Source organism: Podarcis melisellensis (genome assembly GCF_964234715.1).
Source record: "Podarcis melisellensis genome assembly, chromosome: 5".
Lineage (NCBI taxonomy): Eukaryota > Metazoa > Chordata > Lepidosauria > Squamata > Lacertidae > Podarcis > Podarcis melisellensis.
The window spans coordinates 56,435,029-56,457,760 of NC_138537.1; the positions used below are offsets into that span (position 1 = coordinate 56,435,029).

Here is a 22,732-nt window from a genome sequence, read left to right on the forward strand (position 1 = left end):
TCGCGGGCGCAGGCGCACAAAGGAGGAGGGGAAAGCTCGGCAGCATGGCCTCTCGGGCTAAACGGAGGCGAGCGGCGGGGCCGCCCGAGCGCCGGGAGGAGGAAGGCGGCGGCGGCGGCGACACGGAGGACGACTCCTCAGAGGAACCGGGCAGCGAGGAAGACAGTGACGACGACGACGACGACGACGAGGAAGAGCTTAACCAGGTAAAAGAGCGGCCGGGGTTCGTTCCTCTCCCGCCGCGCGGCTTTGGGAGCAGCTTCTGCCGCCGCGAAGGCCCCTCTGCTCCTCAGGGTCGTCGGTTGGGAGCCACGGCGGCGTTTCTTCCGCGCTTCTCTCGCAACGATCCCCACTTCCAGGAGTGAGGGGTGGGCGTGGGGGGCGACGACCACCGGCGACCCTCTGACCTGCCTTTATAGCCCCCACCTGCCTCATCCGTCGAGGGGGGGGGGTGGAAACCAAAGGTTCCTCGTCCCTGTTGTAGATGCAAGGGGGCTGCATGGGAGGGCAGGGCTCAGTGCTGTGTTTTTTTAAGGGCCAAGGCTCATCCTAAGACCATATGAAGTAACTTCAGAGAGTGATTGATTGATTGGCGGTTCTCTGAGTATGTGCTAGGTTACCAGCTGAAAGTGCAGGTCAGCTTTTGCCACTAACAGTGCAAGAATAGGTTGGTGTTAAAGCAGCTTTTGTCCAGTTGACAGATGATGATGATTACTATTTTTTTTATATGCCACTTTTTTCGTGGATGGGACTCCAGGCAGCCTCCAGATAAAAACAAGAACCACAAAAAGCATAGGAAAAAAGCAATGATATGCTATACACCTGTATAAAATCTGTTTAAATAATTGCAATAGGAACAGCATGGCACCACCAGCCCCTTAATGAAAAGCAGTCAGTTCTGAAAAGCCTATTGGGACAAGAAACTTAAGATTGCTTCGGGGCATATTAATGCCAGCACAAAGTCTGAAGTAGGCTTTAGCAGGTCACTCTTGAGAGTAGTGCAACTAGCACACTGACACTGTTGTTCTCTTTCTTTCATGGGACAACAGAAGTAGGGTGATCTGCTTCAGGGGCTGTCTTTGAGTGCCTGCCGGTAAGATTGGTAGGTTACCTTAAAAAACAGGCAGGATCTTCTCCATGGTGGCCCCAAAACTGGAACTCTGTTCCAGTTGACATATGCATTGTTGCTTTATTACATACATTTAAGTTGGCCTTGGAGAACTTTTCAATGCTGCATTTAACTGAGTCCATAGATACTTGTATGTTCAGAGGAGCATGCTAAATGTAAATTACAGTGGTACCTCTAGTTATGAACTTAATTCGTTCCAGAGGTCCGTTCTTAACCTGAAACTGTTCTTAACTAGAGGCGTGCTTTCGCTAATAGGGCCTCTTGCTGCCTGTGCGCCGCTGGCACACGATTTCCATTCTCATCCTGGGGCAAAGTTCTCAACTTGAGGTAACTCTTCCAAGTTAGCGGAGTTTGTAACCTGAGGCATTTGTAACTTGAGGTACCACTGTATACACATTTCTAGTGTTACTTTGTGAGGATGTAGCCTTTAAAAATGGCTTTAAAAATAAATAAATGAGACAGTTTGTTGCACAAGGAGAAGGAATGTTACTGATCATTGTCCACACTCCCCACACCTCATTTAGAGTAATGTGCGGTAATAGATACTACAGATTGCCACTTGTACATGGTAAGCACCTGTACCAGGTAAATCTTTAGTACTTCTAAGATTGGATGTGTCTAGTTCCCCCCGCCGCCCTCTGAACTTCTTTTGAAGTCAATATTTCATTGCAAACACCTGTGTGATTGTCTTTTGTGCTTATTTACAGGAAGTAAATATTGAATTTGAAGCTCATTCAATATCTGATAATGATAAGAATGGAATAAAAAAATTACTGCAACAGGTATGTATGTTTCATCTTGTGATATTTGTAGCTTTTTATGTGAAAATGGAATTAAGAGAAAGAACACAAATGCCATGAATAAATGATAATGCGAATTAGTATAACTGTGACTTGAGTTCATGAGTCCCTAAACTATTGCAGGACTCACATAGGTTGTTCTGTTGCATTCTGAAGCATCTTCACACTCTAATCATTTGCAGTATTTGTATCCCAGTTTTGCAATATTTCAGGGTCAAACTGAACATTTATCTTAAAAGCATGTTTGAATCCCATGCTCAGGATTCCAACATCTTTATTTTATAAAATTAGCCTTGTGGGGGATGCTGAGGGAGGGGGTTAACTCTTTTCTCCCACTTCTCTATTTGCCCTTGAAGCTGTTCTGCTTGTTTGTGAGCAGGTGGAAGTGGTTCAGATCAGGGACCCTGCTATTGCATTCAGTAAAGAAAAAGACATGGAGAATCCCAAGCGCGAGGTTCAAAAATGCCTTTAACATGCAGTTCATTGTGTCTCAAGACAGACAGATGCTAACAAGTTTGAACCTCACGGTATAGCGGGAAACTTCATTTTTTCTGATTCCTAAATTGATTTCAACCCCCACCCGCTTCAGAAATGTAATCATGCCACAATTCTGATATAATAAATTCATATGACAGCAGGGCTAGTCTTCTCTAACCTGGTGTACTCTGGATGCTTTGGAATAAAGTTCTCATAATCCCTGATCGTTGGCCATTATGGCTCAAGTTGACTGGCCTTGTAGCCTATAATGTGGAGAGCACAAGGTTAGTGAAGGCTGGTATAAAAAGTTACATTGTGGCACTGAAAATATATGAACAGGAAAAGAATATGAATACACTCACTGAGAAGAGGGGTTTACAACACAATCCTATATGACTGCTCAGAAGTAAGTCCCATTGATTCAAATGGTAATTTTTCCCAGATAAGTGTGTGTAGGATCTGATGCCTAAATAGGGTGAACCTAAACGAATTGTACTAAAATCAATTTGTTTTGGTCCTAGAATGCTAGCCTAATGTTAGTTTTCGTGGAAATTCAGTCTATGGCTGTTTCTAGCTTTTAGGGATAGAACACTAAAAGTTGTGGCTGGCAAATCTGAGTCCACAAAGCAATATGAATCTTAATAAGTGATCCAGAAAGTGTTTTCCTACTAAAACCTTGCACCACTCTTTCCCTTCCAGCTGTTTCTAAAGGCTCCTGTTAGTACAGCTGATCTGACTGATATATTGATACAACAAAATCACATTGGGAGTGTTATTAAGGTAAGAGGTCTAAACCCATCTTAATTTATGACATTTTATGGAATAAATCTGTTGATGGTTAACAAGATATATTGATCATTGGTTAATACGACATTTGGGGCTGAAACATACATGCTTCATTCAGGGCATCTGTCTACAGCACACATGGTCCAGGAGTAAATAATGCATATCAACAATTATTTAAGCAAGCAACAAAATGGACTTTCTGCTTATTGCTATGGTAGCAGTACTTTTGATTCAGCACTAGGATCATGATACAGTGGTACCTCTGATACGTACGTAATTCATTCCAGAGATCCGTTCTTAACCTGAAACTGTTCTTAGCCTGAAGCACCACGTTAGCTAATGGGGCCTACTGCTTCTGCGCCGCTGCACGATTTCTGTTCTCATCCTGAAGCAAAATCCTGTTGCAAAATCCTCCGGTTGGCGGAGTCTGTAACCTGAAGCGTATGTAACTTGAAGCGTATGTAACCCGAGGTACCACTGTAGTTGATAAACAAAAGTAAGGGATAAAAACACATATCTCTAGGGGACAAAAAGCTAGTTTGCATCTTTTTCCTAATTATACCTGCCCGTCCTCATCTTGTATAAGTTGCAGTAGACCACAAACAGCATCTAATCTTGGCAAAATAAAAACAAAAGAATTTGAATGCAGGGCATTACAGAAAGAGAAATTATTCTTACACTTATATTTGTAATGGGCTACTGGTCATACCTCCACCATTGATGGGACCCAGAGCAGAGCCTACCCTACAGATTGTGACCTTACTTTTAATACTGAAAATATGAACTTTTGGAAATATTTACTCTGGCCACACTTTGGACATGGAGTAGTTGTTATTTGTTGTTGGTCATGCCCACTAAGTGCTTGCAACAGTCACAGAAAAATGCACTGCATATGTTACTTATAACACTGCCGGTTATGCTAGTTTCCATTTTCCTCTGGTAAACCGACACCTCTGGTAAACAAAGCAAAACAAAACCATTGGCCAGAAGTTGTGGCACAAGAGAACAGCACGTCTACAATACTGCTGCCAAGTCTCTGAAACATTCGTAAAATCAATGGACTTAGATTGGGACATTTCGCCTTGGGAACTGAGTTGCAATCAGTTTTTTACTCCCAGTCCACTTATTCTGAGGTGGCTCACTGCTCTGCTTGTCTGCTTGTGCTACCATATGGTCATGTAGAGGGATGGAATACAGAATAGCTGGAATTTCAGTGATCAGCTGGGAAATTGTAGCAAGATTCTGGTATGATTGCAAGTCTCTGATCCTTGATAGTTAAAGAATCTAGACGCAGTTTTATCATTTCAGATAGACATTTATCTAACTGCTGGAATTATGGAGCAAATAGATCACAGTGTTGAGGTGGATATAATGGCACGGTTCTAATAGAAAAGTTATTTATTAAAATTTGTTCTTTCAAAAATGTGCTACAAGGACGACATACAGCCCAATTCTACGAATGCCTACTCTGAAGTAAGCCGCTTTGTGTTTAATAGGCTTTTTTCATATATATATATATATGTATATTGACATTCTCTTCTTGACTATGATGCTTGCAGAAAGACTTAATAGAGAACATGAATTTGGTTGTATTTTCTCCTTTGTTTTCTGTTTAATAGCAAGCAGAACTTTTAGAGGAAAGTGATGATGATGATGATCCTGATGAGGTTTTTGGCTTCATAAGCCTGCTGAACTTAACTGAAAGGAAGGTCGGTAATACTACTTTGTATTTATCTATGATGATAATCTGCCTGTCAACTAAATTTGAATATTTTGGCACCTCAGTGTTATCCATCCTTTTCCCTGTTTTATTTCATATAGTCATTGTCAGGGGTTCAGGGAGAGAGGTGCAGATGAGGGAGGAGACTGAGAGCGAGGGGGAAGGATCCCAGGGCGACGAGGAAGAGGACGACAATGACCGGAGGTTGTCCATGAGTCCTTCCAGTGAATTGGAGGATTCCCAAAAGGGAGCCCCCTGGTCAGGCCAAGGGGAGCCAGAGGGGGAAGCAGTCAGGAGCAGGGGAGCGAAGGGGGAACCCCCAGTGGGAGTTGGAGATCGGGACCGGCTTCTCCGCCGGAACGGAGTGAAGGGGGTGGAGTTACCAGTGTGTCAGACGGAGCAGAGCAGGAAGCAGAGAGGGGAAGGAGATCGGGGCAAGACGTCCTGCCGGAAGGGGCGGAGAGTAGTACCGGGAGCAGTGTAACTGTCGAAAGGAAGGTCAGAAGCAACGTACGCGCGCCAAGTTCAAATGTGGAGGCGCGCGGAAGTGAGGAGAGCCCGGGGGAGGAGCCTGGTCCCAAAGCGCGAAGGAGGGGGGAACAGGCGTCAGAGGATTCAGCCTCTGGGGAGTCCCGGAGGGAGGGAACCCAGGGGGGCAGAAAGACCCTGCGGAAAAGAAAGGAGAGGAAGAGGTGGTCCAGCACAAGCCTCTTAAACTGGTGTAGGGGCGGCACTGATTCAGAGGGGACTTCAGCGGTCTAAGCCTGACAGACGTAGGGCCACGGACCTTGGATGTAAAGCTAACAATGTTGTTCAATAAAAGCTTTTGTATATAAGTTGGACTGTACTTTGGTGTCTCGTGAGCTGGCACCTCGGGTGGCCCTGACAGTCATGTTTGCTTTCTGTCTGGCATCAGAGTGAAGACAGTCAATACAAATAGAAACATCTGCTGGAAATGATTAAACATCACACCCTTTCCAAGAAAAGGGAGTGGGGGAAGCCTTCATTGAGAACATTTCATGTTCAGTATAGTTGCACACAATTCATTGGGGTCAACAATACCCCACAGTATTAAGTACAAAAACCTACACAGATAGGATGTGGGATCTAATTGTGGCCACATTTTTTAAACATAATTTGTAATTAGCATACATATAGCATAATTAAAACTGTTCCACAAGTATAACAGTCCAATACTCATAAGCTTTGAATTATCTGGAACAATAATATATCTCAGAACTTGCAACCATAGGGCTGCAGCATACTTGGGGTTCCGTTCCAGGTGTTTGTGCACAAAGGTAACCTTGTGCATAGGCAGGAAGACCCCCGGAACAGCCCACACGTGACTAGCCTTACCTTACCGGGCTGTGGGAAGGTTGTGCAAGGCTTTGGGAAGGTTGTAGGAGGCACCCAAGAGATCTCGTGGTAGCCTTACAGAGCCTTGCGCGATGTTCCCACAGTCTGGTAAGCAAAGTGGAAGGCTTTATAACTCTTTCTTCACTAGAAAACCTGACGTGGAAAGTGTCTTGTTTTGCTGGGCTCTAGGAACGTCATGCAAGATCTCATGAGCTCTTTACAAGATCTCGCAGGATCTTAAACAGCCCCTTTCAGCTGCCCCGCCCCAGCTCTCCATAAGTTTATTTATTTTCCCACCACCCACACAAAACTGGAATTGCATAAGTAAATCATGTGTAAGTTGCGGCTTACACATTTTTCCTTCTCTTGTTGCCAAGCAGTTCTGAGGCTGCTTTTCTTAACGTTCCAGGCAAGCTGGCTCTGTGTATCAAAACTCAACTCAGGGTTTGATAAATTGTAGACTTGGGTCCTGGAGTGCTGGTGCCAGTATGGGTTGATCAACTTAGAGTAGGCAATGTCTACTAGATTGGAAAAACCACCATTGGCTACCATTTGATCATGCATTTGCATGTGGTCACAGATGTCAACACTACCTTTGGTTTCATTTACTAAATCAATAAATATAATAAAGAACGATCTCAGGCAGGGAATTCTGGTCTGATATTGTTGCACTATTATACATTGACAAAATAATAAGAATCTTCCTTTGATACATAATTGACAAGTGTCAGATATTCTTGAAAAAACAAAAACACTGCTGTTGACACTTTTGAATTCATGAGCCAGGAACTCTGGGGGAATTTAAGGCTTGTTTCTTTTTCTTCTATTTGTTGATAGGAGCCAGGTTTTCTTAGCTAATCTCCCAAGCAGCAACACAATAGTGAAATTATTCTATCTAGCAGGCTATAAATGTGTTAATTTTTCAACCACCATCTACCTATGTTTTGAGCTGCTGAAACAAAGCAGCCATAATTTTATGCCATATTTTGTGGGTTTGGATGGCATATATTGCCTTGTTGGACGTCTTCCTCTGAACAGCCCTAGTTGTTCATTAATTGTAACATTCTCATACAGCACAAAGCAATGTGAGAGTGGCTTGATGAACATTTCACAGGTCGTGCGTAGTGGGCAAGCGTCCTTCACATGAATAATTCAACATTAAAGCCTATCGCCACATCTTTTTTCTTTTGAAGGAGGCCAGTGACATTGCGTCCTGGAAGTTTTGCAGCAGCCCTCAACAACACATTTTGCAAAGATCTTTCTGTAAACAGAGAAATGTGATCATCCAAAGCTTCTTAACTAAGAGTTGCCATTAAGTCTAGCCATCTGCTGAAGTGAAGGTGTACATTGCTTGCAAAAATTTGCAGATGCAGTTGAGGTTGCGTTGACCAAGTTAGTAAGTTTTGTATAAACAAAACAGGTTTTTAAACAGGTTTTAAAACATGTGGGGGTACTGTCAATGACCCCTAATACCATTTGTAGTAATGTTAAGGAAATGTAATGTAATGTTAAGGAAAGTGAGTAATTTTTCTGGTATGAAAATTATGGAAACATTATTTCACCTTCTGTGCTCTCTTCCTGCATGAAAAGAATGAAGAGAGTCTAGGTGTCTGTTGAAATGGCATGTGAAAACTTTTGGAGGGATCAGTTTGACGTGACACTTCATGTGTCTGGCTGTGTGACTTTCCAGGTTATTTAAATATTGAAATGATAATATATATATATATTTAAAAAATAATTGATGCAACTTTAAGAATCCTTTGAAGGGTGTTAGTTTGCAGGGGTGTAAATATGTATATTAATCTAACGAAGTGGAACATATGCAAATAGCAAAAGTGAAAAGAATAGAAGTGCAAAATCGACAAAAATAATCCCAGTGGTTGACTTTAATTTGGCTTTGAAAAAAGACTTGCATGAGCCATTACACTGTTTTAGAACATCACCAATGGTGCTATTAGGCAATAGCAAACTAAGTCATACTTGGAATAGATTCACTGAAATAAATGGGTTTAACATTGGATATCGCCCAATATCTGTTCAGTCTCTCTCTGGATGAGTGCAGTTATACTTAAGAGCTGTGGAAATAACTGTTTAATTGAAGATTATTTCTGTAAGGAAAGATCATGTTGGTACTAGAATGGTGTTACTCAATAAACATTTAAAAACTCAGTAGGATCCAGTTGTAGTTTCCTGTTGTTTGCATTGCTTGAACAAAATTATAACCCAATGTTTTAATGCATTGATTTATCACTTTCATTTGCTTTATTAGGCCATTTATGCTGAGTACTTCATATAATTTTATAAAGTATTCTTTTAGTCATGTGGCTGGCTCTGTGGCCCTAAGCAAGAGTGGAATGCTAATGCTTGGTTACCGTTTTTGTCGTCCTTTCCAAATTAAAACTCCCCTACATGCATTCGTTTGAGCGTTGATTAAATAATCTAAAAAGAAATTCCTACAAATCATTAAAAGTCACAGCAAGAAATTTCCCAGAGTCCTGTAAAACAATGCCCAGAAGCTCTCTTTTCAAGTTGCCTTATGTAAATAATTATTCTGTAATGCAAAGAAAATCTATCCTTTGATTCCTAGGGTACCGAATGTGCTGAACAAATTAAAGAGCTGGTTTTAAGCCAGTGTGAGAAGAACTGTGAACAGAGTATGGTTGAACAGCTGGATAAGCTCCTAAGTGACACCACCAAGCCTGTGGGCTTCCTACTAAGTGAAAGATTCATTAATGTACCTCCCCAGATCGCTCTGCCCATGCACCAGCAACTGCAGTAAGAGTTTTTCCAAAACCATTTTTGAACAGAATTTTTTTTTTTATCCTCGGATGACCTCTGAAATCTTATTTAAATGGAAATGTGTAGAGTGGGAAGAAAAAGGTCCCCCGAGAAGCAGAAACCAACATTTTTAGTATTGATCTCTTAAAGTGGCCTTTGGTGCAAACATTCAATATTTCACATATTGTGTATAGGTGAGTTTTACTCATATGTGAAAGCACTTTGTAAGGGATGAAAAAAGCCACTTAGAATTACTCTGCAATATATTGGATCCAGACAAATGTGTTCTGTGAATTGTTTTGAGAGTTGTGCTGTTGCTTGGAGAACACTCACTAAAAACAGCTACATTCTAACCATTTATCTTTTATTATAGTGGTTTCTGTTCCTGGCAGATTGGTTACAGAAATTTGTTTAAATTTCTGAACTTTTGGCTAAACTCTGGATATTTATTTTAAGAATTAAGGCTGATAAGTGAGATGCATAATCAGAGATCAGTAAGCAGTTTTAGCAAAGCTGATGCCAAGAATTCAGAGAAGAATCTGTAGTTGTTTGTAAAGATTTAAAATAGTTCTGGCAGTAGAATAATTTGCTCTTTCCCCCTGGTTTCATGACCATGTTTGTTTGTTGTTGTTACACCAGTTTCCTGATTCAGACATCACAGAAAACTGGATTTAAGGAATATTAAATATTCATAAAAACTGGGAGCAAGGAGTGTAGTACAGACATATTCCTGGTCCAATAAGCTATGGTTTATAGAACTGGAAGTGCCCACAGCCTTGGTTCATGTAGAGAGAGCTTCACCACAGTTTGGGCCATATACTAAATCAAACCTTGCTTAGTAGAGTTGCTGCAAACCTCTCTCCAGGCATTTGTGGTCTAGCTAAGCCAGAATTTGATTTAGCATGTTGGGTGAACTAGGCCAGTGTTTTGCCCAGTAACCACCAGCTTTGTTTCTGGAACGTTAAGTGATCTTCCTTAATGCCCTTACATGTAAAAAAGAGAGTGGAAGAGAAATATTTAATTTCACAATTATTCCCTTAAGCAGATTATAAATTCTCCTGGGGGACCATAGGTCTGCAGGGCTCATGAAGGACAAGTCTTCAGTTTCAACGAAGCAGCTTTTTTGCTGTGGAGTGAGATGAAGAGAGGCAGTGTGAAGAAGAGGAAGGAGAAAAAGATGCATAATCCTAGTTTCCTTTTATATTTTAACAACAACAGGAGCATTTGTTGCTCAGAATGTTTTCACTCACCTCTTAAGAGATGGTGGAACTGTGTTTATGCACACTTCTGAGGATTGTGTTGGCACATGAGAAATCACTGTTGTGGCAAAGCAGGAATCTTTATTTGAGGATTGGGCTGAAAATATGTGAATCTCTTGAGTGAGGTCTGGACACAATAGAAGTGTTTTCCAATTGATCTTTCCTGCAGTTGTGCATAGGTTTGACTGAAGCATGAAGAAATTTTTGGTGTAAATATGTGTTTATTTCTAGGAAAGAACTAATTGAAGCTCAAAAAACGAACAAACCTTGTGGAAAATGCTTCTTCTATCTTCTAATTAGCAAAACTTTTACTAATAAGAAGAGTAATATCAGAAAAAAGGGAAGCAGCAGCCACCAGAAAGAAGAACTGATGTTTTCAAATGCTGAGGAAGAATTCTTTTATGAGGTGAGACTTCTTTGTTGTTGCTCAACTTTTTTAGTGTATTTGATGTATACTGGGGAACCTAAAAGATTTGAGGCTGTTTTTCTTTCTAGTGTGTAGCAGCTATTGAACGTGATCAAGGCAAATTGTTCAGCATAGATAATGCCCACAGTGCTGGAAAGGGGGCAGGGAAAACAATGACAAAAGATCTCCATTGCTCTTGCACCCCAGTTCATGCACCCTGATTCAATGGAGTCAGCTCCAGGTTCAATTGCCACCACTACTGCAGCAGCAGCTTTGCTCGGAATGGCCTGCATTGAAGCTGTCCTTGGGGCTGAATGGGGAATGAATTTGGTTTTGCCTAGTCACAAGGACTTGTGTCTGGCTAGCAGAAGTATAGCTTGGGTGCTGCAGTCTGCTGTCAGGCATATTTCTGTGTGCAGATCTTGCCTGTGTTGATTTGAGGGGTGGCAGCTAGTGGGTTGTTTTTGTTTTTGTTTTTTTGTAATGCTTCCCTGCCCCATCCTCTCCCTACCCTTTTAAACTTCCTCATTATTTGCATGCAGTGTCCCACTTGACTTAATACAGGGAGTAGTGTTTTTCATTAATTGCCTGATGATCTGCCAGATTTCAGAAAATATTCTTTTAGCCCCGGAAGCACTTGTACACACATTCAGTAGTTCAATCTGTTGTTTATACAAATATACTCTTTTCTCCCCAGGCATATCCCAGATTAGCCTAGCCTAGCACTGCAGTTATATTCAAGCAGACCAGACATAATAAGTTCATGGCCATATTGTACATTGCTGTAAACTGCTTTGAGTGTGATGTAAATGGAAAGGCAGTCTATACATAAAAGTTAAAGACAATTGCAATGCCTGATTTTTTTTTAAAAAAATAATTGGTCCTGCTTGTAGAGAGATTTGAAGATGCAGTTTCCTTTGTATGTTCCAGTTTTCAGGGGTTGCCACCATATCTGTACATTTATATATTGATTTCTAATGTTTTTAAACTTCTCATGACATTGTATCAGTCCTTGCCATAATACCTTCTGAAAACTAAAATATGGTTTAGAACACTTTAAAATTTAGTGACATCATGAAGAAATAATATAATTTACATACATCCTATTTATTTGCATGATCAGGTAGGCATACCATGTGCTTTTAAAACAGAATATGGGAATTATCTGAAAAATAAAGAGTTGTCCAAGGCTACATCTTAACATGATGCTGTTTTCCCTTGGTTCAGCCTACTGGTTCATTATATGTTTTCAGAGTCTCCTCTAGGGTGTGCAGTGACCTTTCTCAGCATTTATCTCTGCATACTATGTAGAAGCATTCAAGCAGGTCTTAATTTGGTATGCAAGTTTATGAAACATTGCACACCAAGTTCCATAACAGGACATCGAATCTTCGGTTACCACTGTGTCTTATTAAAATGACTTTACCTGGCCTTTCTTTGTAGACAGTGTAAGTTATATACGTATTCTTAATTCTTTTTTAAAAGGAAGCAGAAATACGGCAATTCAAATGCTTTTAACGAGTTTGCTTATTTTGTTTTAGAAATCGCTTCTGAAGTTCAGTTACTCAGTAGAAGAGGAAAGCGACTCATGTTTGGGAGGCAGATGGTCTTTTGAAGATGTACCCATGAAACCTTTACGAACTGTGATGGTAATCCCTGCTGACAGGATGAATGCCATCATGGATAAACTCAAAGAATATCTTTCTGTCTGAACCACTCTCTGTGCTAACGGTTTTGTGAAGTCCCCCTGTAAAAGTTATTCGACTTTACAGTGGTGTCTAGAAATTTTCCATACCAATTCTGCATTATTTCAGGATCTCCTTTATATTCTCATAAAGTACATCACCTACACAACTTGTTCTTATTGGCAGAGAATTGCCATTTTGAAACATCAGGATTACAAGTGCAATTTAAAAACCCCCTCAAAACAGTAATCATTTAATAATTGTTGAACACTTTTCTAACTAACTGTAGGTTGTTTCCATGTTGCCAAAGATAATAACAAAAAACTCCTGCGATTTTGTTCTGTTTTAAAATTAGTTCTCATGTCATATAAAAGCTGGTGTTGGGAATATATTGTACATAGAGGTTATATACTTCAACACAGTTTGGGATAGCAAACTTATTGAATAATGCATCGCTGTTCGGCAGGTGTTTCAGGATATTTTTTATATTCTTTATCTTTGCTGTTTGTTTTTTCTTCCTTGCCTGTTGTTGAAATGGGTGATAAATGATTGATTTCTTCCTGCAGAATAGCCTTGCTCTCACTGGCAGGCAGATTACTAAAATAGTATTGAGGTGCCAGCTCCACAAATCTGTTAAGAAACAGAATAAACAAGTGAGGGTATATTTTTTTTAAGAAGGCAATTTTTCAATATTTTCTATGACTGTTTTATGACTCATGCAGCAAATGCTTACAGGCAGGAACATTTTGATGCATTAAATATAGAGCTGCATAGCTGGAATCGGTTCCAAATTATATATTCCAGGTAAAGTGTACATATAAGATTATACAGTTTCTTTACAAATTAATATGTTCCGTTTGTCCTTGGAGTGCTAGTAGTTGGTTTCCAGGTGTTGCAAACGGCAATCAAAATATAACATAGTCCTGGATATGAGTATACCCTTTGCTAATTCTACCTGAAGCTTCAATGCATAACCTATTTAAATTTAGGGAAACTGTAGAAGGGCACAATTTTTCTCTATTTTAGTAGTTTGGGGAAAAGGAATGGTTTCCTGCTACTATGTGCATTATAGCATTTCAAATAAATTCAGTCATCGCTAGCCACATGTGTGGAATTATTAGTTGTTCATGCTCCTGATTCAATATATAACATGAATTTTGTTTAACTTTGATTTCACATCTGTGTATTGGTTCTGTGTGCCAGGACACAGAGGAATAGATATGCTCAGGGTTAACTTGTCCATTAATTTCATACTAGTCTTAACATTGTCTATCACCCATTTTCTTCAGTCTATCTTACTAAAAGGGGGATTGCATTGTATCAGTTTGAACTTACTACCTGCTTGAGCAGGTACATCAGGCCAAGTAGTGACATAGGACTGAAATAGCTGAAGGCTAAACACTTCATTTTTAAATTTCTAATTAAAACTTTACTCCCTTATCCATGGTTCAGTAAGTGAAATGCTTTTAACCAAAATGTACTTATTTATTTAATAGAAAGCACTTCTGAAGTTCAGCCATGCTGGGCTGCAAGCTCAAACCATCTGCACAGAAACAAATTCTCAGTATGAAGTCAATGAGAACATGCTACTATTGCTTGCACTTTGTTTCCTCGTTTAAAAAAAAGTTATTTATCTATGCCACCAAGCAAACAGTGAAATTAAAATGATTTGCTCAATGGCTATTTCTGGACAACTAATGTAGAGCTTGTCAGGTAGTACTTCATTACTGGGATTTTGCTTGAATGGGAGACTAGGAGCATAGCTTGAGCTGATGGTCCCAAAATGAGTAAATCCATTCTGCATTGATTCTGCATTTATTTGGATAATAGGATCATGCTAGCCCTGCAGATAAAATTAATTGTGAAATGGTGAGATTAAAAAACTTTAAAACATTTCACTTCCTTGCCTCCCTTAATACACTTTCAGAATGCTGATAGAACTATTGTACACTTCCATGAGATTGTCAGTTGGATTTCTATAATTCAGTGAAAGTATCCTAATGATATTTGAAATACCTCCCATAAAATAACTTTTAGCACAAGTCATACTATTTCCCCCAAATCAAAATTATGGAACAGGTAGTTACCAAATATCCACACTCTGCAGAAATGTTAAGAGCACACACTTTGTATGCAGAAAATCCCACATGAAATACAGGGCATCCCCAGGTAGGACTAAGAAAGACACTTGTATGAAACACAGTCTGCACTGACAACACTGAGCTAGATGGACTAATAGTCTGACTCAATATAAGGCAGTTCCCTGTGGTCATAACCTGCTTAAAATAAGAAAAGTGCTAGGAGACCTTTCAACACTGACAGTATCGATGTGGGTGGTGGGGTGCCAGCTTAAAAACACACACACACAAATGTATCTTACTGCTGGAAGCTAAAGGCAGAGATCACCCACCCCTCCTGTCTCTCCAATTTTCCCAGGAAGCAAGCTGTGTAATGTTGGGTTGTGCTCTTAAATGGAAGTTGTATGCTACAAACATGAATGAAAACCTAAATTCCAACTTCCTCTTACTCACAGATCAGGTGATATCGCTGAGATGATTTTTAGAGAGTTGTTTTCAGCAATACTGAATTCATGGAACATAACCCACTCTGGGATCCTTGCAGAGTTGCAGTATATTGACAGAGGGTGAAGCTGGGCTACTTGCCTGTGTGACAACATTAAATAGTTTCCAGCACCATCAACATCACGAGCTATCTAGAACATGAAAAGTCAATAAATGACATGTAATTTACCTGGACTTATGCCTACTGCAGTGTATTACCTGCATTCAGTTATCCATTAAATACCAAAATACGATCCAAGAATGGTTCTGTTGTAGTCAAATGACTACACAAATTAATTTTACAGCTCTAAATGAATTGTAAGAGGACTGAAGAGTAAGCTATAGAATTAAAACAAATTGGGGGATAGGAATCAAAGGGGCAGAGCATTATGTCAATACAAATGAAAGCAAAGTATTTTGATTAAATTCAGCTTTTCCGTAACATTAATAAACTTAGATGAAGCTATCCATTTGGTTTCCTTACTTGCATAAAGTAACCAGACAAGAGTGCTTTCTTTATCCTCAGTACATTTTCTTTCAATCCAAAAGCAGGTGCTGAAATTGGGAGTTCAATTCGTTTCATGATGTCATCCAATTCAGCTCTGATAGCTTCCGCCATTCTTAGTGCAGAGCAGTTCAGAAAATACTCTTGACACCACTTTTCAGTACTATGGTCTGCGAGGAGAAAAAAGGTAAAATTGTGTTTGTTTTTGCTAGAGAATCCAGTTCCATTACACTCAAAGGGACTTATTCCCAAATAAATTTGTACAGGACCGCAGCTTTCATCCTGAAAAGAGGTTATTCTGTTATGCCAGATATAATTATGAAGATTTTACCTGGCAGAATAACCCTTTTTTCAGGATAAAGGCTACAGTCATATACACACTTATCTGGGGATAAGTCCCAGTGAACTTAATGGGACTGACTTCTAAGTATGCATTTTTTACGTTAGACTATTTAATTTACCATTTTAAAATTGGAATCCATTGCCAGCCCTCTTCAGGCATTCCATAGGAAGGGAAGTATGAAGCAAAAGGAGCCAATGGAAAGGGTGAGCTCTCTCCCCATGGTTCTCATTGTCCTCCATGAGTTGAAGACTCGGGGTTCTTAAAATATGCAAGAGCCTCCACAAAAAGAGAAGGCGGCTCCCTGTTTCAGTCACCCTCCCAAACAATGCCAGTGGCAGAGCTAGCACTGTCATTCCCATGGGATTTGCCCCCCTCGTATTTGCTTAATGCTGAATATGAATGCCTGAAGAGGACTGCTGCCTATTCTCATTGTTCACATTGCTTCTTTCCCTGTTCCTTTTGCTCTTTTTTATTATTAAATAAAAATAAAATAGTCTGTTAGCTTATAAGTCCTATATAAGTGAAAGCTGGAATAATTGTTCAGAAACATTTCAAGATGAATTTTTAAAGTGTAATTAAAATATTTGACACACACTTACACAGGCCTGTGGAGCTTGTCCTAGCTTCCTTGTAAGCCCTGTAGACATTGATAAGGGTAAAATGATCTCCAGCAGGATGCAAGAATTTTTGCCAGCAAGCAACTGCAATCTCTTCTGTTCCCTGTGGTGGGTTTAAAAAGCAACTAGGAGCTTGTGTTCAAAAGGAAAGAGAGAGAAATGAAAACAAGCTGATACAGTGAAATAAAGCTTACTATATGCACAATGTATCCTGTGTAATAATTTTCCCCGTTATAATGTTGCCCTCACTCTTTGGTCCTACAGCAAAACCTATGGTTCACTCTCATCCTCTCCATTTTGACTGCCACAATGGGTCTGAAAATACCCCTGAAAGAGTGGCAGTGTTTTCAACTAAAGCAATGGCACCAAAACCATTTTTTTCTCCAGGCTTACATTCTGGGGAGAAATGCTGACTTGGCAATGTCTGGATATTCCCCCCATAATACATTGCTTTGACCTCATGTTGTAGATAGGAGCACACATGACTGTTTCCCCATGGAAACATTCCTGCAAGCAAAACTTGATGAACCAGGCTTCTCTGACATGCAAGTCTTCTATGTATTTTTAGGGGGGAAAGGGAGTTAAGAATTCCATTGTGGTATCTCCCAGTTAATGTGGTACGGTCAAGAGAAGTCCTCATCACTTCACTGAATATTTGCGACAACTGGACCCAAGTGTTTCTACATTTGCGACAACTAGACCTAATGTGTTGCTACAATTCTAGAAAACCGTGGGATTTATTTGTAATTAAATACACTATGTGTAGAATGAGACAGAAAAGCTATATATACATAACAATGGGAGTATTAGCACAACATTGCTTGGTGTGTCAACCTTTTTTGCTACATCATTACACTAAGACCAATGCCTGAGTTTTACTATATTGCAGAGCAAGCCTCTATAGGCCTGTATAATTTTATTCTCATTAAATATTGTGTGGAAGAAGTGACATAACCCATCCTGAACATCTGTGCAAAACAAAAAAATATCTTGAATCCTTTTAAAATTTACATTTCATTAATTGTGAGTACTGCAATTTTTCTGGCTCTGATCTTTAATCAATTTAATAAGCAGATTAATTAAGGAAACCTCTGCTTGATTAATTGATAAGGAGCAAATTTAACTGATGAGGTGATGAGTTAAGGGCAAACCTCTTGTCTTTTTCCAAGCTTATTCTGATTTAGGTGTGTTAGCAAAATACAGGATGAAATTATTAATGAAGCAGTAACTTTTTAATTAAACTGTAAGGTCTTTCACTGTTGCAAAGGGGCACTACTGAGGTTTTTGTAATATTTTAATTTTCTCATTTAGTTGGTTAAAAGGCAAACTATGAATCAGCTAATCATCCTATAAATGGTTGATGGCAGTAGTTCTATATAATTATACTGGGTCTGAGCAGTAGCTACAAACGCTTCAGAAAATACCTGTTACCATGGCAGCAATGGTGAGCATTTCTTCCACACAGTCAAATTCACATGAAGCTAAAATAGCCTTTGACAGCTGTGGATCGGCAGGAAACTCTGACATTATTATTCCAAATTCTGAAAGATTTCCATCATTGTCCAGGGCAGCCAAATAATCCAGATCTTCCAGAGCTTGCATGAGACTTTCAGGAGCTGGGGTGGGGAGAAATGCTTAGCTACACTGGTTGTTACATTCTGTCACTGTTCAGTGAAATGCCTATACAGACCGAATTAAACTAAGTATTTGATTATCACAAGGTTACAGGAAATTTTGCCTAATTTCTCAGGTAAATTTCTCTCCTGTACTCGGTAATGTGGGAACAAACAGGAAAAAAATGTGACCATATGGATAATGATGCTTCTGCACAAGGTCCCACTAGGTAATCAAAAAGGTGCACACACACACACACACACACACCACCCTTGCTGACAGTTCTGGCTATCTCGGCCTCATCACTGGAACAAAGAGCAAGCCTTCCCCAGAAGCACCGGAAGCCTTTCCAGAGGTTGCATTAGTTGCATTGTTTGCGAGGAAAAACTTGGTTCCACAGCAGAGCTTCAATGTGTTTCCGGGGGGAGGGGGTGCTGACACACACAGGTTTTGTGTGCAGTATTGCTTCTAGACGGAGGGCGACGGAGCTGAAAGATATATTGACTGGGATAGTTGTCCTTACTTCTGTGGTCCTGACATTTTCCTTGGAAGCGAAAAAAGGCTAGAAGGTGCTTTCCTGCAATCTGCTATTTGGAATGCCAGGGGAAATAATAATAATAATATTCTTTATTCTATTATTATTAATAATTATTATAATAATAATACCCCACCCATCTGGCTGGGTTTCCCTAGCCATTCTAGGTGGCTCCCAACAGAATATTAAAAACATGATAAAACATCAAACATTAAAAACTTCCCTAAACAGGGTTGCTTTCTAAAAGTCAGATAGTTGTTTATTTCTTTGATGGGAGGGTGTTCCACAGGGCAGGCGCCAATACAGGGAAGGCTCTCTGCCTGGTCCAGCCACTGTCCAGAGGAATGCCTGCTGCTTGTGGCTGCTGGAATTCTGTTGCTTTTCTGTCCACTGGCCTAGAATTCTACCCAATTCATTGTGATTGGAATGACAGCTCTTGTTTTGTAGGGTTCTCTGGCAAACAGGTTATCTTGCCACATTTGCCTGGAGCCAAACCTATGCATGAGGGACAGCCTAGGGAGTTTCACACCTAATCTGTGCTACCTGTGGTGGTGTGGATTCCTCCTAGCAGCACACAAGTGCCATGTGTGTGGCAGAATGCATGGAATGGGTTAAGAGACAATCTCATGGCATCCCCGCCATTGCCGCATATTGGTTGGTGCACACATACATTGCTAACATTGGAGGAAAGCATTAAATTCCTTCTAGTTATACCAGGGTAAGGTATAGCATAATGACAGCCATCACAGTTGGACCACTGGGCTTCTCTGAATGACTGCAATCTTCTGCAAAATTCATGTGCACAATTACTTAGCAATAAGCCCATTTAATTCAGCTGGACTAGCCTTGATAGCGTGTGTGTGTGTGTGTGTGTGTGTGTGTGTGTGTGTGTTGCATTTCTTAGGAGAAGGACACTAAATAAAATAGTTGTTTGAAAGGGAAAATATGGCATTCATGACAGAAGTATGGAGGAACAGTGAACAATTATTTCCCAGTAATGCGATGCAACTGACCTCAACAGGAATGATGACAATATCTATGAAAAGCAACCACTGTTTTCAAAATATGCAGAAATTATTTGTATGAATATTTAAATTGCTAACAATGTTTTAATAAACTACAATGTGATACATTGGGGAAAAAATAAAAAATAAAAATCAGCTGGACTAAATTCTAACGCAGCAGATGGGTAACTCTAGATGTTGCTGGACTACAGCTCTCATCCTCCTTGCTCATTGGCCATGCTGGTTGGGGCTGATGGGAGTTGGAGTCCTGCAACTTTAGGGCCGCAGATTCCTCATCCCTGATTTAATGCATAGGAGTGGGCTGCATGCCAAACAACTTGAATTCCCCCCCCCCCAAACAACTTGAATTTTTGACCATCTTACAATACTCAGCAAAGATACCATGTGTTTGCCTAGAGATCTGATTTAATATTATTAGAATTCAGATCCCTGCCTGCACATCATGGAGAAAAGAGAACATTTATTAGCCAGCCTGTAAGGTTTAATGCGATAAAAGATGAGTCCTTGAGAAAGTCAAAGCATTGAAGAAGAAAACAGGTTGGATATTTAAGGGGGGGAAAGTTTGAGAGTTTTATCACTGAGCCATGAAATGAAAAGTAACAGCTGATGAATGGGAGAAACCAAGAGTCGGTGACAGAAAAACAGGGATGCAAGATTTAAAAGGGGGGGCGGGGCGGCATGAATGGCTACTGAGCCTTTGAAGTAATTACCAGGGAATCATGGTAAACTAATTTCTATAAATCAATAAAGCAGTTTGTATTGTGAGCTGAATATATGGCTATTGTCCTTGGAAGCATCTGGCTCCACAGCCAATTCTATTCTCTGGGGAGTCTTACTGTTTTGCATTTTTATATCTCCAAGTTGGTTGCTCCGAGACTGGGAAACAGGAATGACTCTAGGCTTTTGCTTCAGCATTATAATAAAAAAAAGTGCTTCATTTTTTATTATATTGGAAAGGACAAGTTAATAAATGCAGATTATACAGGTGAAGGAACAGTAATAAAATAAAAGAAAACCTTGAATAGGGTTTTCAGATATTAGTCTGCATTTGCAGGCACAAATGCAGCCAATAAAAAAGTCATTGTAAAAATGGCAAAGGTTCATTTGAGAATTCTTTATGGTATTGTTCAGGTTTAAATAAAGCTCATCATAAATAAGAGAAACAAAAGCAACTCCTGTGTTTAATTCTGAAAGCCTTTCTTAATAAAGGACAGGGACATGTAGCGCTTTACAAAATAGGGCTTTAACAACATATAATGTCATTTTTATTACGTCTGGTCTGACCGGGTCAATGTTACTGGGAGCCAAGAGGCAAGCTCCGCCTAGGGCTTTGTGAATCAAGGGCTGTCACAGTGCACTGAAAAGGAATCAGCTATATAAAAATATTCATCTACATTTGTTCCCTCCATTATATAAAAACAAAATGGAGCTGCCTTTCACATATACCTTTGCCTACTTAAACTAGTTAGATTTTTAATACATTTTAAAAGGAATAATTACTATGCAAAGCAGAATGTAAATTTTACAGGTGAAATTTGTAAAAGAAACTAGTAAACAGCTAGCCATCATTATCTGAAGTTCTATTCAGACAGAAGTAGACATTGCAAGAGACATCGTGCTGCTTCTGCTATCACTGATCATGTTGCTCTGTACAAGACACTAGTATGAAAAGAGGAGAAAGAGGCACAGAGAAGCAGCAACTTTGAACCACTTGAGTGCTATATTCAGTGTGTTATTCACTGTATTATAAAATTCCACGTTCCCATTTAAACAAGTTGCCATAGATGTCATAGGAAAAAAACACTATCTTATGTCCAAGTAGTTCAATCACTAAAAAAAAAAAAAAGGATGGCATCATCAGTAATCCTTTTTGCAGCTATGAAAGGTGGACCAATACAATTATCCCCATGATGCAAATAGGAAACTGATGCTCAAAGTGATTTCTTATGGCCACTTTAAAGAGAAAATCTGGAAAGGCCAACATTTTTAAGGAGAGGAAAATGGTTTAGCTGTCCAGACCCAAATCTATCTTGGTAAAAGTGTACTAGTGCTACAGCAGAGAATTGTATTTGCTAACTTTTAAACATAGGAGGAAGGAGGAAGATTTGTCTGATAATGTGCCTTTTGGTCTTTCCAGGCTCTTTCCCATAGCATCTGGACAAAGCAATTCTCAATTTCACATCTGAATGCTGAGGACATTGGTGCTTAACCTCAGAGGGACAACAAACATACTATACAGCTTTGCAAATGTCTGCATTTTTCTATACCTTGCCATGAAGAAAGAACAGCTTTAATCATAGTCCTCAGAAACAGGTGTGCTTTTACTGTGCCAGCCCAATGGGCTGTAGCTTGGGACACACTTTGACTTGTGGAAATTAAACAAATAGAAGGTTCACTGGCTGGCAAATGGCAAGCTGTAAAATTATTGTTTTGGCTTAGCTAATCTACTCGGCAAGCTAATGTTGCGGGATAGTTGACTTGGGAGCACCCATCCAAGACTAGTGCCACCAGGTACTACTTTTCTAATCTACTGCATGTATGGAGAACTTCTAATGTAATGTAATGTAATCCAACACTTGGTAAATCACACTTCTTTGAATTACTACGCTGTGCTACTCTGTATTTATTATCATTGGTGTTCAACCTTACCTCGAAATAAAGCAAAACTGTACTTTATGCTGAGAGAGTGACTGTTCAAAGATTGCTCTTTGAGTTTCATGGCCAAGAGGGGATTCTAATTTAGGTTTTGCTTATGCAAACGCAACACTCCAACCTGTTATTAGCAAGTTGATGTGCATTATTATTTAAATAGAAAACATACACACTGAAAGCTGTCTCAGGACAGTTTAAAATGGGGCCATTGGATATTGTTCATATTCACTCATATGACTCATCATTAGGCATGTAAAGAGATCAGAAAGTGGATAATTGGTTCACAATCAATTATTGGGCCCTCCAGATGTTGCTGGACTCCATCTCTCACCATTCTGGCCATGCTTGCTAGGGTTGATGGGAACTGCAGTCCAACAACATCTGGACAGCATGATGTTAGTTAACCCCAATCTATTTTAAATATATTTTGTCCCACTCTTCACCTATAAGGGCTCTCTGAACATATTATATATAACTAAAAAAA

At 39.8% G+C, this 22,732-nt stretch overlaps 2 protein-coding genes and 1 long non-coding RNA gene across 9 annotated transcripts in view; 2 read left to right on the top strand and 1 right to left on the bottom strand.

The window, feature by feature from the left end:
- Positions 1 to 3: 3 nt before the first annotated feature.
- BCCIP (BRCA2 and CDKN1A interacting protein) lies at positions 4 to 12,729 on the top strand. Its single transcript, XM_081912847.1, has 7 exons — positions 4 to 206; positions 1,837 to 1,911; positions 3,106 to 3,186; positions 4,812 to 4,901; positions 8,856 to 9,043; positions 10,537 to 10,711; positions 12,253 to 12,729. The coding sequence occupies exons 1-7, from the start codon at positions 45 to 47 to the stop codon at positions 12,421 to 12,423; spliced, it is 942 nt and encodes a 313-aa protein (XP_081768973.1). The 5' UTR covers positions 4 to 44; the 3' UTR covers positions 12,424 to 12,729.
- DHX32 (DEAH-box helicase 32 (putative)) overlaps positions 12,730 to 22,732 on the bottom strand; it is a 23,841-nt gene continuing 13,838 nt past the window's right edge. For all 7 annotated transcript variants that reach the window (XM_081912681.1, XM_081912683.1, XM_081912682.1 and 4 more), the window contains 5 exons: positions 17,847 to 18,038; positions 16,405 to 16,554; positions 15,442 to 15,632; positions 14,928 to 15,109; positions 12,730 to 13,026 (listed from right to left, as the gene is read on the bottom strand). In XM_081912681.1, coding sequence (XP_081768807.1) covers positions 12,834 to 13,026; positions 14,928 to 15,109; positions 15,442 to 15,632; positions 16,405 to 16,554; positions 17,847 to 18,038 — 908 coding nt within the window. In that variant the 3' untranslated portion in view covers positions 12,730 to 12,833. The remainder of the gene's footprint in view (positions 13,027 to 14,927; positions 15,110 to 15,441; positions 15,633 to 16,404; positions 16,555 to 17,846; positions 18,039 to 22,732) is intronic.
- LOC309370782 lies at positions 18,179 to 22,278 on the top strand. The gene is made up of 2 exons (XR_014168690.1): positions 18,179 to 18,277; positions 21,734 to 22,278. It is a non-coding gene; the product is annotated as an uncharacterized lncRNA (long non-coding RNA).